This window comes from Grus americana, chromosome 15, assembly GCF_028858705.1.
Source record: "Grus americana isolate bGruAme1 chromosome 15, bGruAme1.mat, whole genome shotgun sequence".
Lineage (NCBI taxonomy): Eukaryota > Metazoa > Chordata > Aves > Gruiformes > Gruidae > Grus > Grus americana.
In genome coordinates, this window is record NC_072866.1 from 292,809 (window position 1) to 310,617 (window position 17,809).

General features: G+C 41.2%; 1 protein-coding gene across 6 annotated transcripts in view; it reads right to left on the reverse strand.

Annotated features, from left to right (window-relative positions):
- Positions 1-860: 860 nt before the first annotated feature.
- The window catches only part of CRAMP1 (cramped chromatin regulator homolog 1), a 55,560-nt gene continuing 38,611 nt past the window's right edge, over positions 861-17,809 (reverse strand). For 3 of the 6 annotated variants that reach the window (XM_054842718.1, XM_054842717.1, XM_054842716.1), the window contains exons 12-21: positions 15,872-16,053; positions 15,133-15,207; positions 13,952-14,033; positions 13,098-13,202; positions 11,933-12,111; positions 11,295-11,375; positions 9,694-9,928; positions 9,251-9,415; positions 8,464-8,609; positions 861-5,437 (exon numbers count right to left, since the gene is read on the reverse strand). In XM_054842718.1, coding sequence (XP_054698693.1) covers positions 5,273-5,437; positions 8,464-8,609; positions 9,251-9,415; positions 9,694-9,928; positions 11,295-11,375; positions 11,933-12,111; positions 13,098-13,202; positions 13,952-14,033; positions 15,133-15,207; positions 15,872-16,053 — 1,415 coding nt within the window. In that variant the 3' untranslated portion in view covers positions 861-5,272. Of the gene's footprint in view, positions 5,438-6,239; positions 6,316-8,463; positions 8,610-9,250; positions 9,416-9,693; positions 9,929-11,294; positions 11,376-11,932; positions 12,112-13,097; positions 13,203-13,951; positions 14,034-15,132; positions 15,208-15,871; positions 16,054-17,809 lie in introns of all 6 variants that reach the window. The other 3 variants (XM_054842719.1, XM_054842720.1, XM_054842721.1) reach the window with 3 other exon arrangements.

Consider the following 17,809-nt stretch of genomic DNA (forward strand, 5'->3'; position numbering starts at 1 on the left):
ATACCATATGATGTCATGCTCAGCATATAAAGCTGGGGAAGAAGAATTAAGGGAGGGACATTCGGAGCGATGGTGTTTGTCTTCCCAAGTCACCGTTATGCGTAATGGAGCCCAGCTTTCCTGGGGATGGCTCGACACCTGCCTGCCATGGGACGTGGGGAATGAATTCCTTGGTTTGCTTTGCTTGTGTGCACAGCTTTAGCTTTACCTGTTAAACTGTCTGTATCTCAACCCGTGAGTTTTCTCACTTTTACTCTTCTAATTCTCTCCCCCATCCCACCGGGGGGAGTGAGCGAGTGGCTGTGTGGGGCTTAGTTGCCAGCTGGGGTTAAACCATGACAAACATGATGGCCTGAATACAACCTCTACATCTAAGTTCCTGCTTATCTGAAACTGTAAAGGAAAAAAAAGCGGGGGGGGGGGGGGAAGATATACAATACCCTTTTTATTGTACCCTTTTGTTTGGTGGGGGTTTTGGTTTTTTTTTTTTTTCTTCCCCTTGTTACTGGTGACCATGAACAAAGACAGGACACACAGGACAGTCAGCCCTCTGGTTTGACGCATTTCTGACACACTTAGCGGGCGCTACAAGGGATGGAAGCTGTAAAGCAAAAAAAACCCAACCAAAACCTTCTCTCACCATGGTGAAAATCATGGAAGTTCTGGGATGGGAGATGTCAATGGAAGTTATGACACTGATTTCACTGAAACCAGAATTTCACCTTGGGAGGCTTGGCCTTACAGACAGATTTTTAGCCCCCCCCGTCCCCCCTCCCCAGGGGCCATTATTATGTAAATAAAGGTTAAATGGAAAAATCCGATAGGGCATGAACAGCAAGTAACACACTGGACATAAGTTAGACCAAGTATTAGTATGTATTTATGCACAAGAATAAAAACAGCTTTACAAGTTGAATTGGAAATTTAAACAGAGGAAGTTTAACAGCTTTTGTATATTATATTAAATAACCAAAACACCTTTTTCCAAAATTGGTAAAGAATAAATAATATAATTTACAATATGGTACAAAAAATAATCAGTAAGGACAGGCATTCTGCTTTATACATACACTATATAGGTATATTTATAATCTATAAAACAAATTCACATCTCAAACAAGCCAGAAACCTTAGATGATATGGCTTAACTATTATTAAAAGAAACAGCATTAAATTTTGCTGCCAGAACCATAAGCTCTAAAGCAGTTATCATGTTTCAATAATTAATGATAACTTATTGCCGTAGTGCTTGCCAAGGTTTCACTTAGTTAACATTTACAAATTGCTGTGAAATTAAGAGATTCAAAGGTTTGAAAAGGTTAAAAAAAAGTGCAGTACTTTCCTTATAAATGCATCCGAAGTCTGAGTGTAAAAACCAAAATGCAACTTAATTTCCACTCTGGGATCCGTGGAGTCAGTAAATGAGATGTCTTTATAGATTAGATTTGATCCAAGCCATTTAATTCAATTTAGAAATATAAAGGGGGGTCTCAAGAAAAGGCTTAACAATGCCATATTAAACGCAATTAGTTCCTATGCTTAGTAGATTTAGTGATAAAGGCTAAAATGAATTGTGTGGGTATTCAGGATGCAACACCCAGCAGAAGACCCAGTTAGCACACACATGCACATTGGTAGATCTAACTCTTAGGATGTAGTACTGCTTTTCACCCAGACTATGATGACAACAAATACTGAATTTTCTGCCATTCACCTCGCTGAACTACTCAGAACTTCCTTATTACATAGTCACTAAACCAACATGGGAAAAACCTAGAGCAATTAATACTAGAACTGGAGGTTGTTAGTGTCCATTTGTCCTCTCTGACCACCTTACAGTGCCCCAAGAAGCTATTAAGCTAACGAAGTCATGTTTACCTCAAAAACAATCCTGCGTGCAGTTCAGTATAACTTGCTAGAATGTTTGCTTAGGATAGGCTGACATTGCTACACATATGTATTTTGTTACTTCTGTTGGGGAAGCTGAAATCATAAAAATTGAAAAAGTTTTGTGTTTTACAAAAAAATATATATACACACACACATAAGCATACATAAATGTGTGTGTGTGTACATATACACACTCCCACACCCCTCCCTACACCCCCCCAATTTTTCGCTTAGCGGTCTTAGGCACAAACTGATGATGATTAGTATCGTAAAGCACATCCACCTAAAATCTAGAACTGGTGGAATCAGAGGTGTGTTAAGTGACCTTTCACATAATAAGGATAACAAATTCTGCACCAGTTCAAAATTATCACAATGATCTACTTGATGATTTTCAAGTTTTTCCCTGATAAGACTTACTTGTCCTGAAAGGGCTTTATTATTAAACTGCAGTTTTCAAAGCATTGCATCTCTGAAATCAAATTCTGTCTCGTAATGGCAATTTGTAAGAGGCTGATGCCAAACACATTCCTAATACAAGATTCTGAGTGCTGAACTGACCTCTGTAATTTCCACTTTGTTACGACTTGGTGGTCCAAGCCTATTTGCAAAGGTTCAGGATACTGAAGTTTTCTGATCTCATGGCATCATTAAAAATAGCTGCTATGCTGACTTCATTCTGCAGTTCTGTTAATGCCCTATGGCAACTGAAAGGGTTGAGAAGGGGCAGCTTGACAGCTCCCTGTATCCGATGGCAGAAAGTTTTCCCAGATGTTGATGAAGTGCTCTGCCACAGGGGTGCAGCAATGCTGGCACTTATTCTAGGCAACCTAAGTGAAACCAGTGACACATCCACTCCATTACCAGCACGGGCAAAGAAGATGAAATGTTTGTCAAGCTACCTAAATACATGGAGACCATCAGGCTGGTCTTTCAGTATTCAGAAGTTTAAGAATGAGAGTTCAGATTTTTTTTATACAGTACTTGATTAGAACGTATCACATCTCCTCCTGCATGTCCTGCAAGTCCGAAGGATTTTTGGAGGTACAGCTTATAGGATAATCAGTATTACTAATGTAAGAAGCCAAAACCAGCAGGAACAATCTGGGAAAGACTGAACCAAAATACAGCTTAACTGTAAGTAAAACTTAAAAAAGTTTTAGAGGGAGTGACTCTTGAGGTTAATGAGTATGTCCTCTCCACACCAAGGGTGAATGCTCCGAATGACACACTCCCCAGCATTCATTCTTCTGACAGCCTTCAACTTTATATATTCTAGGTTTACATGATTTCCTGATATTTGCATCAGAATTCTCAAACAAGGCTCTGTAAGAATAATGAAAGAGAAATAATGACAGAAGGACCTAAGAGCCCATGTGACATGCAGTCAGAATAGGAAGTTAGCCCACAGGTATGAAATTCTCAGTTCTTCTAGTCATAATTGGTTTTTTTTCTAGTAATACAGGTTTGCCTCCCTGTGGGGAACATCCAGTTGTACTAATGCTGTTTTTACACATCTGTATGGTTCCTATGTCAGAGAGGAGAACGTAGCAACCTGATACATGGGGTCTTGGAATGTCATCCAAATCTCACTGCTGTTTGAGTGAAATCAGGAAGGTTGCTATGGGCCACACAAAAGGTGCATCAGAAAACTTGTTACATTTTCTCTTAATGATAGAAAGCATAAGGCAAACTATATAGCGGTTTAAAAATAATCTACGTGAAGCAGGGTAAAGCAATCAGTGCATCGTGAGCCAGGTTACAAGAAGAAACTCCCAGTCAAATGCCTTGTAAAAGTAGCTAAAGGCAGGTAGAACTACATCCACCAAGTATAGTGCAAGTTGGGAAAATGAACCCCTGATAATAGCCTAAGAGATGGAGCAGTTTTGTTTATTTATTAATAATATAAAGCTGAGGTTTATACAGGACCAGCCCCTTGGATAAGTTCAGAGCTACAGATGCCAAGGGACATCCTCTTACTGGAGAAGCAGACAAGTGCTTAAAAAGGGGCACAATAAAGGTATTCTCTCTCATGACCGGTAGGAAAGGAAATAGGAAAAGTCTCCTGAGTTATAAAGGTAGAATCAACAGACAACCAGCTGTAGAGAAAGTAACTTTATATTCCTTTGAACCCGCTGGTATCAGGATCTGGGTCTTTCAAATATTAAAACACTAACAAATGCATAGGGATTTAGTAGAGGGAGTACCAGATCCACTAGTGCTTGGGGGTGACTAATGAAAAATGATGCCCTGAGGTACTACAGAGCACCTGGAATTCACAGAACAAGGAGGAAATAAGGAAGGACTAAGGGATTAAGCTAGGACTTGACACCTCTCCTCTTCATGACACAAAACAGATCTCAACAACTTTAGCGTTAACATATTATTTGTTTCTATACATTACAATATTCTTTCCTATTTCCTCTCCCAGGTAAATCATCAGTTTTTGTGAAGAAAGATGGCAATATATACAGGTTTCCAGCAAAGCCAAGACTAATTATGATGAAGCTTTCATAGTGATTCCAGTAAGCTCTTTTGCAGCATCTCTTGACTTAAAAAATGACCATTCTTCGGGGAAAGCAAGAAAGCACTCTCCCACTCATGGGATGAACTGTGCAATGTGATGAAGAATCTCAACAGTGGAGAATATGAGTGCAGTCAGGATGATGATGATGATTGTGACATGTGAAGGGGTTTAAAATCAGAGGAAACTCCCCAAGGATCCATGCAATCTGGGAGCAGAGCTCCCCTACCAAACAAGAAAGTAGGTACATGCCCCTGCTGGAATGGTCAAACAACAAAACATAGCCAAAGAAACAGAATGGTCTATAAAAACAAAGCATCGTAGAGTCGCAGCGCCCTTGAAGAGAGTGCAAGAAACTTCAGTTTAACTGATTGATAAGACTGCCAAGTAGGACATGTCAAGATGCAAAATGGTTCCCATACCCACCCCCACCCTTCATCCTCCACAACTTCAATGTGGATCCCAAATCATGGCATTTTGATTACTACGCAAAAAAAAATTCACGTAGGGGAGCTTCTGGCAATACCCTTCCCTGCTTGAGCTTCTTGCTTAGGCCATTCCAAAGTACAAGTCCAGGACTGTCCCATAAACCTGCCATCTCATATCACTGATGCAGGACACACACCGTTTCCTGTAATACTATTCCATGTTTTGTTGTTCCCAGTATATTGCACGTTCCAGGACTTGCAAGTACTTCTTCAGACCTTTGAAAACAATGCTTCTCTTTTAGAAAGAAGTGCACAAGACAGGGACAACTGAGCCTCAGCTGCTTCTCTACAACCTGCCCTTGCCATGATCCAACGCTGCAAGCTCCAACTTTAGCTGAACAGTCTACACCAGCCTGCTGGTCTCACACACTCACTGTGAGAGATCCCCAATCGGGGGACCACCACCTCCTCCATCAAACAGAATTTCCCTGCGGGTTGGCTCAGGTATTGATAGTTCCTGGGCAAGATCATTAAAACGAGATATGTAATCTATGCTGTTCTCATTCATCATGCAAGCCAGCTGGGAATCCACCACCTAGAAGAGACATGAGAGAAAAGAAGAGCTACATGTCAGTGAAAATGTCACAGAATCACAGAATTGTTTAGGTTGGAAGGAACATCTTGAGATCATTTTGTCCAAACATCCTGCTCAAGTAGCATCAGCTAGAACAGGCTGCCCTGGACCTTGTCTGGTGAGGTACTGAATTATCTCCATTCATGGAGACTCCACAAGCTCTCTAGGCAACCTGTTTCAGTGTTTGACCACTCTCACATTAAAAAAAGTTTTCTTGTGCTCAGATGGAATTTCATGTGTTTTAATTTGTGCCCGCTGCCTCTTGTCCTGAGAAGAGTTTGGCTTCCTCATCTTCATTCCCAGCCTCTCCTCATATGAAAGACACACTTTATCTGAGTTAGAGAATAGCTCTTATCCATGGCTAAATGGAAGCCCCTACAAAAACCCCAAACCTAGAGTCTCAATGGGCCTTACCTGCCTATCCTTAACTCAGCATTAAGGTGCACTAGTAGATGAACTGTACAAAAACTCTGTAGATATTACCTCTAACCTAATAACTGCATTTGTAAATAAAACTCAATTCTGCAGGACACAATAAAAGGCCTTTCAAAATTCTCCTATCATTAAAGCCATTTTTAAATGACACTTGCTTCCTCTGAAGACTCCCACACAAACCCACATCTGCCACAACAGCTGCTCTGGTGTGCCTAAAATGGTGGCTTACCCCACTTTCTTCCAAAGACAGTTTGTCAGATCAAGGGCTGCAATGTCACTTCAAATCCACACAAATAAATTACCATACATTCCTTTAATTAACACACACCTTGACAGATTCTCATCAAGTCAGCAGAATCTTCATATTTTATGCCAGGAAGTGGAGCTGTGTGTGGAGCCTGAAGCTGTCAAGGGCACATTAAGACAGCATGAGCTTGCTGCAGCTTCTGGTTACAAGGTCTGTACAGAACCTCCTTATCCAAATCCAAAGGGCAATGGAGGAATGACATTTTCCTTCCCACAAAGTTACAATGTGCATGATGTTACACTGAGTCAAGGACTGTATGCTGTAGGATAAGTAAGATTGGAAGGGACATTAAGTGGTCTCTAGTTCAACCTCCTGCTGAAAGCAGGATTACCTAGGAGGACAGACCAGTGTACAAAGGGCTTTTCCATGTTGGTCTTGAAAAGCTCTGAAGATGGACACTGCACAACATCTCTGGGCAACCTGTTCCCCTGCCTGACTGTCCTCAGGGTAAAAAAGTTTTTCTTCATATGTAGTCAGAACCTTTCTCAATTCAACTTTTGCCTGTCCCTCCCACCATGCATCACCACTCTGTGAAGGGCATGGCTACATCTTCTTGATGACCTCTCCGCAAGTACTGGCAGGCAGTTAGGTCCCTTCTGCCCTGAAGCCTTCTCCAGGTTGAACAAGCCCAGTACCATCAGCTTTTCCTCACAGACAGGTGCTTCAGCCCCCTATTTGTCTTGGTGGCCCTCTACTGAACTTGCTCCAGTTTATCTATGTCTTTTCTGTATCGGGTACTCAAAACTGGTCACAATATTCTAGATGTGGTCTCACAGCTGTTGAGTGGGATAATAATCACTTTGTTCAATTGACTGGCTATGCTCCTGTTGAAACAGCCCACAACGCTGTTGGTCATGTTAGTTACCACAGAACATCCTGACTCATGTTCAGCTTGCTGTCTATCAAGATGCCCAGATACTTCTCAGCAAAGCTGAGCCTTAATAACTGCTGATCGTCACTCTAGCCCTTCAAAAGATTTTAAAACAGAAGGATAATTCTACCAACAGAGAAAATAATTCAGCAGCACAGGACCTTTTGCCATTCATAGAATCATAGAATCCCAGACTGGTTTGAGTTGGGAGGGACCTCACAGCCCATCCAGTTCCCACCCCCTGCCATGGGCAGGGACACCCTCCACTAGCCCAGGTTGCCCAAAGCCCCATCCAACCTGGCCTTGAACACTGCCAGGGAGCCAGGGGCAGCCACAGCTTCTCTGGGCAACCTGGGCCAGGGCCTCAGCACCCTCACAGGGAAGAATTTCTGCCTCACATCTCATCTCCATCTCCCCTCCTCCAGCTTCAGGCCATTCCCCCTTGGCCTGTCACTCCCTGCCCTTGTCACCAGTCCCTCTCCAGCTTTCCTGTAGCCCCTTCAGGGACTGGAAGGGGCTCTAAGGTCTCCCCGGAGCCTTCTCTTCTCCAGGCTGAACAAGCCCAACTCTCTCAGCCTGTCTCCATAGCAGAGGTGCTCCAGCCCTCACATCATCTCCGTGGCCTCCTCTGGACTCTCTCCAACAGCTCCAGGTCCTTCTTGTGCTGGGGACCCCCGAGCTGGACGCAGTACTGCAGGGGGGTCTCACCAGAGCAGAGCAGAGGGGCAGAATCCCCTCCCTCGCCCTGCTGGTCACGCTGCTGGGGATGCAGCCCAGGACATGGTTGGCTTTCTGGGCTGCCAGCATCCATTGCCAGGTCACGTTGAGCTTCTGTCCCCCAACACTCCCAAGTCCTTCTCCTCAGGGCTGCTCTCCATCCGTTCTCCGCCCAGCCTGTATTTCTCCCATTCTCTCAGGTAACTTAGTATTGGCTGTTTCCTGCTTCTTCCTTCTGGACCTATTTATTTTTTCTACCATTCCTCCAACTTTACTGTAGCTGCATCAGCATTAACCTTTCTCTCATCTTTAGTATTTTCAATTCCTGCTCTACAAAGCAGGACACACAAAACAGAAGGATTACAATTCTCTCTCTCAAAACAAAGACATGTCCAACAAGGTTAACATGACCTCCTACAGCAAAAACAACCTGGGTCGAAGGTGCTCATAACAGCTTCTTGCAGCAGCTCTGGTGCAGTGTACCCTTAAGTCATTTTACACCTTTCTGTTAAGAGTGTAACCCTGTTTTACTAAGCTAAAGTGCAGATGTCAAAGCGTCTTTGCCATAAGTATCTCCAAAAGGTATGACGGACAATATGCAGTAAGACTGCACTAAAGAAGAGGAAGGAGACAGCTGAAGGTAATTTGATGACATACCTCTGCTACATCTGCCAGTGACCGTGACACAAAAGAGTCCCGTGAGTTTCCATCCAGAAGGCTAGGTCCCAGTAAGGAGGTGCCACTGGCAGTCCCAACGGGAGTTGGCAACATTTTTCGTCCCTTCTCAGGGGAGATGAAACTTGCTATAAAGAACAGGCACATCAGTAAGTCACTGCACTGAATGTTTGCAACTGGGAGGATAAAGAGAAGGACAAGGAAATAGAAAATGGAGAAGAGATATCTATTTCGTGTCTCTCTTAAAAATTATGTGTTACCACCATCAGCACACTGCTAAGTACAGAGACACTGGCTCCATTAAATATTAATTAAAAAAACCACCAACCAAACCCCAAACAAACTCAGTGATCTCATGTCTTTGAGATTATGCTCACCAAGCACAGAATGAAGCCTATTTTTCAAACAGCAGACCCAAGGGCATCTTTTCATTTTGGCAGAACAGCCAAAATGTCTCAACCTAACTGATGAGTCAGGCTCCAAACAGACTACAAAGAACTGCCAAGGAATGATTTGTCCCAAGAAATGGGCCCCAATCTAGCAACAGGATCTTTTCAGGAATAGACTTGTAAAGAGAATGAAAATGTATTCAAGGCAACGCTATTGGAATGAAAGCAAGAAGTAAGGGAAGAATTCTACAAACGTCCTACTGGGTTTACGATTTTCCAAAGGATTCACTTCCAATAAACAGGTGTGTGGTTGTTTTTGGGTTTTTTTTTTTAAAAGGAAAGAGCTTTTTTGTTCCAGTTCTCTGCATATTGACACTTACAAAACAAGCTGCTGAGAGACGAGTCTGTGGAGTCATTGGGGTACCACTGGGGATCATGGCTGGGAGAGGCAATCCAGTTCTGTTGAGGACTACTGGATGGGGATGGAAGACTTTTGGAGCTGTCACTGCCATTCAGCTTTGCAGGAGAGAGAGAGACACCTTCACCTGTAAGCCAAAGTCAGAAATCACTGGTACAGTCAATGCGGTAAAGTTATAGAACACTGCACCAGTTTATGTTTAGAAAGGGAAAAAAAACCCCAAAACCAATGAAAAACCCACCTATGTATGCTAGAAAATAAAGGCTAGGCACATAATTTTATTTCCAACAGATATTTAAAAAAAATAACCAAGAATTGCTTCCTGGAAAATTTTCTGCTGACATGTCAGATGACAGGGATTTTTTTCTAAGTTAACAGGAAGACTTTAGCTAAGCTCAGACTTACTGTATTGACCAGAGCTGATAGCTATTTCAATGATAGAATCACTGATTTGAGTGGCAGGTTCTCCTTGAGAAAGAACATCTTCAGGTGGTCCAGGCAGGGAAATATCCAAGAGAGCAGAAACATTGGGAGGAGAGAGCCGAGTACTGGAAGCCTCTGATGAGGGAAGTGGAGGGGTGGAAAGACCATTTTGGAGGGGAGTCTTGGACAGTTCTGACAGAGAAAGGACTGATGTACCCTGTAACAAGAAGCAGAGTTAATTGTTCGTGAATTTATGAAGGACTTGGAAATCTGTCTGAAAAACAACAGCTTAGCTCCTAAGCATCACATTAAAATCAGACTTTTAGAAAAAAAAAGGGGAAAAAAGAGAACAATCCATCCAGCAGGTATTATTCCTAAAATTTTAGGAATATATTATTATTTATATATGATACATTTGTTTTATTTTCATGAAAAATATCTGTAAGCATAAACAAATATGCTTCAGCCCATATCCTGCCAAATCATCTGAAAAAACATGGGTCTGTAACATTCCAAAGGGTATTTAATACAGCCTACATTAACAGAAACAAGCATAATAATAAAATTAACATGATTTTGACAAAACTACAAGATAGTTCTTAAGAATTAAGTATTAATTTCCCTTTGTATAGGCTAAAAGCCTATAACTGCTTGAAAAGTATATAAATAAATTGCTAACTCACTCCTCTTTACAGCCAGAATTCCCCAAACTCAATTTATCTTTTTTAAGGAGTCTCGTTATTAGTACCTCACCATAGAACTGTTTGTGATTTTTTCTGATGTAGCATATTCTGTAGCTGCCCTGAGAGCAAGAACGAGAACCAAACGCCCCATTACCACAAATACCTGCCTAGCAGGTTCATGTCCTAACATCTGTGCTATAAAAAAAAAAAAAAATCTTCCTCTCCTTTATGCTCTCCAATCAAATTAATTTGACCTTTTTTTGCATGTTCCTGTCACAGGAAGGGTGGAAAGTGCTTTCACTGAAAAAAAGAAAAGCCTGTATTCTGAGGCTTAAGTATCTAACACAAGGTCCAGTCACTGGAGAAGGCAGTTGGGGATAGGATGACAACACTCTTAAAACTTAGGTGCTGCCACAGTTACTTTTTAACTATCTAAATCTTATTGGATCCAGCATAAAGAAAAGTGATTCTCTGAAGAGGATGCTGGCATTACAATCATGCTTTTAGTCTTAATATTCCTCCTTCAGCAGCATACAAGCAGCAGGACTGCCAATTGCTGAAATCTTTCTTTGTGATGTCTAAAATACACATGTACAATATAGCAGAGCAATTATAAACAACTCCACTGTATCAAGCATTACGTAAAACCCGTTTGTCCTTCAGAGGTCAGAGATTGCCAGCTTCGCTTTGCTTTTTTAAGGAATGGCACCCACATAAATTTAAGCAGCTTTCCTAAATTTCTTTCTTTAAATTTCTTCAGATGCTAGAGATTTCAATTCCCACAAAACAGTACCAATGGTGTACAATTACCTGGGAACAATGGGGTTTAACTAGTAATACCAGTGGTGTGTTCAGAACATTACCCGTTTCATACAACTGTTCTTTCAACACACACTCTACCTGGAAACCATCAGGAACTGCCTCCTGCTCATGTCGTGTTGGTAAGCTGATGAATGGAACCCGACACCCAGAGCCCGAGCCCTAGAAGCACAACAGAACTCACGTGAGTGACAAACGTTTACACACGAAGCTGCAAATACTGCTGGGGAGGTAAGAACCAAGTGCATATCCCTGTTTATGCATGCTCTTTCTACGTATCGTGCCTTTCAAAATTTTCCATCAACTCCCTGAGAAAATGTATCTGGGTCTCAATGAAAAAAAAGGCAAGGAGAAATCACAGTTTCCATTCCAAATACATCCCTCAAAGTCCATGTTTTGCCCCAAATTCCCTCCTGAATTGCTGTCTATTGAAATGCTACTGTTTCTTTCCAAGCCCAGATTTCTGGATGGCCAACTTCAACAGTCTCACAGCTGAAAGCGATTCTACAGGATGGAAATCTGTTCAATGTGACAATGATTTGATCCCTCAACTCCAAAATACACACTATGCCACACAGATTGGCTTTGCCATGATACAAGCGTCTAACAGGAAGCTCCAGGAGAAAGCTCACTGAAGAGTCATTAACAATACAGCTTTTTACACAATGAAAGAGCAAGACACTTAACTACTTTAAAAAGCATGCTCAAGAGCCTCTGACCTCTACAGTGGTGATGGAGCCTCCATTCTGATGTGCTACTGTTGACTCCTGCCCTGTTACCACTCTCGTCACTCCGTCTGGTGACAATGGAGATACACCTGACAAACCATCTGCATCCAGGACAGGCACAGGGCTACCAGGAATAATACCAGCACTTTTAGCTGCCAAGTCGATAGCACCTTTTGTGAAACAAAAAAGGAAAAAACATATTACAATTGCCTTTTCTTCAGGCAATTACTTTGTTGTGATTCATCTAAAAGATGATTTTTTAAAAATTGCCCACAGTCAAAACTTAACACATGCAAAAAGCAAAAATGGTAATTAGCTGATCAGCTATGTCAGTTGTTCCTCTTCACAACCTGTATTTCTTTCAGCTAAATTTTTCTCCCCTGTTCCAACATGTTATCAGGTATATTAAAACAGTTTAGAGAAACATCCCAGTTCTCTGCCTCTGCCCTTCCATTTTTTTTTCTTTTTTGTCCTGCAAATTGTTAAGTATTTGGCTATGCAATTTCTAGAAACTTCCTATGGTTTACTAGAGGAGCTATAAAAACAACATAGCCTTATTTTGTTATCTTGCCTCTAGCAACCATTTAAACTCAGTATAAAAAACTTATGTTGTTGCAAGGTAAACCTCACCCAGATCTTTAAAATCCACTTAAAGCACCTGAATGTCTTCCCATCACAGAGACTCCTCTAAGTAAAACACAGAGGCAGTCATTGTTTTCACCTCACTAATCATTCTAACTATGGGACTCATTCTTTTGTTGCACGACAGTACTTGCTCGGGGTACACTGGCATGTTTTTTTCTTGTAGAATCCATAATCCCACATTAGTAGATAGGCTATTTATAAATTTCAAATTGCAACAACCCCTTTTCAAAGTGGTCTTACAACAAACCATCACAGAAGTGCTCAACTTTGGTCACAAATTCTAACCCCTTGCTTTGCCTGCAGGTCAGACCCAGCAAAGGAGCCTAGTTCAGACTGTGCCACCACTGACTGCTCCCTTTCTGCATCATGCAAAGCCACAGAGAGTAAGATATCACTAACACAGCTGTTTGTTTTAACTTCCAAAGGCACTAATGAGAATAGAAACCAACAATGTAACATCATACAGATCACAACAGATCATGACTCTCATTCTGTTTAAGAAATGACTTACTAGACAGATGGTTGGTAGCCTGTGTTGGAAGAACTTTGGGCACAATTGGACGAGAAACAGCAGCTTTAGTCAGTGAGGACTGGATAGGCCGAAATGAACCTCTCCCTAGGGTGAAGGATTAAATACCTCTCAAGCAAACGAAATCTAACAACTTTAAAGCAGAGCACAACAGAGTTCAGTGGAAGCAAACAAATTCCAAGCAGTAGCGAGCTCCCGGAGTAAAAGTAGTGGAGAAGATGAAACAGACTTGAAATAGTAATGCAAGCTAACCAGTGCCCATCACAAAACTGAACAGCAAGCATTGCCGCATTATTGAAGCTGCTTTCATTATTTTCAGTGAAGATAACCTTCAAGGTCTCATGTTGATTTTGAGATTTAAGCTGACATGAGGGATCACCTGTACTACCATTGTGCTCAAGAGTGTATCAGCAGAAAAGGACAAATGGGCAGTGTATTGATTATACGGTATGAAATTTAAACAGTATCCCAGGTACTAGGAAAAGTCCATTATAAAATCTAGGCAAATGATTACGCCCTACAGAAAAAAAATTCTTATCTAAGTAATTTATTCCAAAATTTTGTCTCCTTGTAGAGAACTCCGTACTCTTCCCTGCTTTCAAAACTGGGAAATGGAAGAAAAAAAATTTCTATCATAATCAAGACTTGCTTAACAATGATCCAGGAGAACAATCCCATCATCCTGCAGGAAGTGACTCAAGCAACTGGTAAATGACTCTGTGGTTTTGAAAGGATATTTTCCTCTTCTTAGGAATTATTTGTTTATGCAGTTTTAAGGGACACTTTCCAGTCCACCTCATGACATCATAAAAGTTACAGAAGATATGCAGACTCACCTGTAATGGATGAGTTGGATAAGATAGAAAAGGAACAGACATGCTGGGACGGATTTCCAGATGGCCTGGGGAGCAGTGTTCTCTACGTGAAAGAAACAACAATAAACCAGAACATATTTAAACACAGAAAAGAGGGTAAAGCTCAACTTCTACGGCACAGTAGTTCATGATACCTTCCAGAGTAAGCAGAGTGTTTACACAGCATGACTATCATGCAACAGACACAGCAATCAATAAGGTCTGTGTAATCTTAAGATTACACAGATAGGAATTATTTGTTCTCTCTGTCAACTACTATAAGAGAAAATTTCCACATGGACAATTCTCAGAGAAATGCTAATTAGAACTATATTCCTTTCTGATTATTCTTGCAGTAATTTTCAAACGTCCCACAGAATTACAGCAGTGATCTTAAGGATGGGATCTAGTCTGTGGGCAAACCGATCTTCCATTACAATTAAATAAGTGTGAATTAATGAGGCAGCTGTATATACTTGGGAGCTCTTAAAACAAATGGAATTGTGTAGACCAGAATATCTCAGTACCAAAAAATAGTATGTATATAATTTCTAGGTTTCCTACTCTTATACAGAGTAGAACAGACGAAAGAGTATATCGGCACTTAGTAACTTTGTTTTCCCCAAACAAGTCCCCATTATTTTGGTTTTAGATTTCCTGTATGTTATCCACCTGCCACAGGTCCCTAGGACAAGCCAGCTGTTTCACAGTGGCACGTGCCTTTTTGCTGGGTTATCAGAGTAGTTTAAGGGAGATTAATGCCTGCCTACCACCAAAGTTCCATGACAACAGGCTACCTCTTCCATACAGCTCTTTGCAAATCCCATTTTTTTCCATAAATTATTTCTCTTTCAAACAGTGTTGTTTTATTTCACTACAGAGGTTTATACCCACCCCAGTTTAACAGCCATTAGAGAGTAGGAAGCAAGAAAAAAATATCTAAAGGGAGCTCTTGTTGCAATAGCGCTGACAGCTCTAACAATGACAGGTCAGGACACCACACGAACACACTGCTTGTGCATCAGTACTGGCAGGCCCAAACAGCAGAACCTGCTTTCAGATGAGTGGCTTTGTTATTTCAGTTAGGTGCAAATCATTATAGCCTTACTGACATCTATTCAGGAGGCAAAACGAGCATTTCACACTTTGCAAATTGTTCTGACCTGTACTACTAATGGCTTCCGCAAGTGCCTGTTCCGTAACTTCCTTGGCTTTGGCAAGAAGAAGTCTGACTGCATCTGGACAAGAGCAGGAAATGCATTAGAAAGTATTTTAAGCATGCAGATGCAGAATAAATTACACCCCCCAACTCTGTTTTTCAATAAAGCTGTAACTATTTATTAAAATACTGTGTTTTGTTTCAGATAGTAGAATATTCTTTCTGCTAGAGTAGAAAAATTTTCCACTAGGAATGTATATTTTTTCCTTCTTCTTTTATGGAGAGAAAGCTTTCTCCCAAAAAAAGCCATTTCACTTCTTAACTACTGTAGGTTGCAATGAAGTTGTAATTGAGATTGTATATATAAAAATAAAATGAGCATTTGAGTTAAATACAGCAATGAGGTTGTATTAAAATTAGCTGCAGAGTAAGAAGGATATCAGTTTTAATAAACCTGGCAAATGTATTTGCTGGAGCAACTTAATTAGACAGTGAACCAGTTTCATCAGGCTGTGTGATGGCATTCAGATTCCGGTCTGAAGAGGTGATGTGACTTCAAAGCATAGTTATATAGTCAAAATCTGACTAATCTCAGCTAATATAACATTATGCTTGAGCATCACTAGATGCACTGCTTCGTAGGGAAGCCCACACTTTCTGATGAACAAAAAAACCATGGAACACATACTGGAAGCTGGCTCAGGCACAATATGCTACTTTTTTCATTCAGTCATCTCACTTACACTGATTGTGTCTAAGTGCTGCCGGAAGGTCAGTTCTGCTTCTTTGCTAGGCAAGAACAGCTTCCCATGGCGGCTGTTGGGTGGTAGAGTTGTAGGAACTGCAAAGAGTCCACCATCCGCATCAGTGCTTCCAGAACTTGAAGGACCAGCCACCAAGAGAGGTCTAGGGAGGTTTCTCAAACCTGGAAGATTGTAACAGCAATTTAAATGAAGTGAAAACAATAAGTAAGTAACTATGTAGTAACTGAAGGATCACACAGAGAGCTGGGACTTATGGATTCTGGCTCTGCCACCATCTGTGATCTCAAATCATGAAATTCTCAATACTTCAGTTTTCCCATCTGCAAATTGACAGTATTGACCTGCTTCACAAGGACACTGCAAATGTTCACTTGCTTTGAAACCTTGGAAGAAGGGGGTTAAATGCAATTTTACGCTACTAAAGAAACTAGAATTTAAGCCCCACACAGACTGTGTTAACCAGTTTATCTATTCAGCTTGTAGAAATACTTGAGGGCCCTTCCCACTAAACAAACTATATATCCACCATTCCTTTTGTGGGGGAAGATAATACAAACACAGACTCATTCTACAACGTTTATGTTTTATTTACGCTCCTCCTCCCCCCGCCATGGTAATTCAAAGTGCAACCCCAATAAAGTGATTCTGGTGACAAAGAAATGAAAGAGCAGGGATCAATTTACCAAAACACTTTCCAAAAGATGGATTGTCTTAGAAATACATTTGGCAGATTGAAATAATGGCATCTGGTCCAAGTAAAACTCCTCCGTTACATTTAACTTTAAAAAATATTGTAGGATTTCACAGTGCTGTGCCCACTCTGCAGGCATCCAGCCAAGATGAAAACCAGTATTGTTGGTACGTCATTCTGAGAAAACCAAGAAGTGTACCTGCCTCTCTTCCACACAGCTGCGCATGTAACACTGCATTTTGTTACAACAGACAGTAACAGCTATTTGCACACTCACATTGCAGCCATACTTGTACTCTACTGCTGGGCTGGAGATCTCAGCTGGGAGGCAGCAGGCACCGGGCTCACCCAGAGGGGGAAGAAGCCAAGTGGGCAACGAGGCCTGCTGCCTCCCTGGGCAGGAAGACACCACAGCACAACCTGGGGGCCACCCGAATGCAGAGACGGGTATATGCAGCAGTATTCATGAAGAGTTTTGAAAAACATCAAACTTTATTTACCTAACAAATAAACCTGCAGGGTTATTATCCTGCTATTTAAAAGACAAAATTGCCACCTCCACCCTGCTGCTCTAGATTCTGCTGTTTTTCCAAAGGTTAGTTAAAATTACAGTGTGCCAATGTATCTAAAAATCAATTAAATGCAGAACAGTATTTGTGCCTCTTGCCTGACCAGGAGTTAAGAGAATTGTTAAAGATAATACACACAATGTTATATTTAAAAAAAGCAATAAAGGGATGTAACTATAATTATGCAATGATATTTTAAGCACTAAAGGTGATGTTGCATCACAGCTATTGCTTCACTTTTTCTAAATCTCTTTGCGTGATTCTTTTTATCCTCTTTTTTGTCTCTCCAGCTGGCTGTGCAACTTTTGTGGAGCTGTCCGTTTGCCAACACTTTCAGTTCTTCTGGAGTGGATACAGGCTAACTTCTACACTTTATTTTCCACTGAGAAGGCCAAATCAATTTCTCTTTAATTAAAAAAAAAAACAAAAAAACAAAAGGTGAAAAGAAAAAAACAGTTAGCACTTAGACTCAAGACCAAAGTCTATGAGGCAATGACCTAGAAGGCTCAGCCCCGACAGGAACCTAGCAGTTTGCTTTCTGACAGCCAAATTACTGCAGTCATTTAATAGCACTGTATGCGAGGACACAAAGCAGCTTGATAATTACTGTATACTAAAGGTTGCAATCCACACTACAAACAATCCTATTTTAGATCC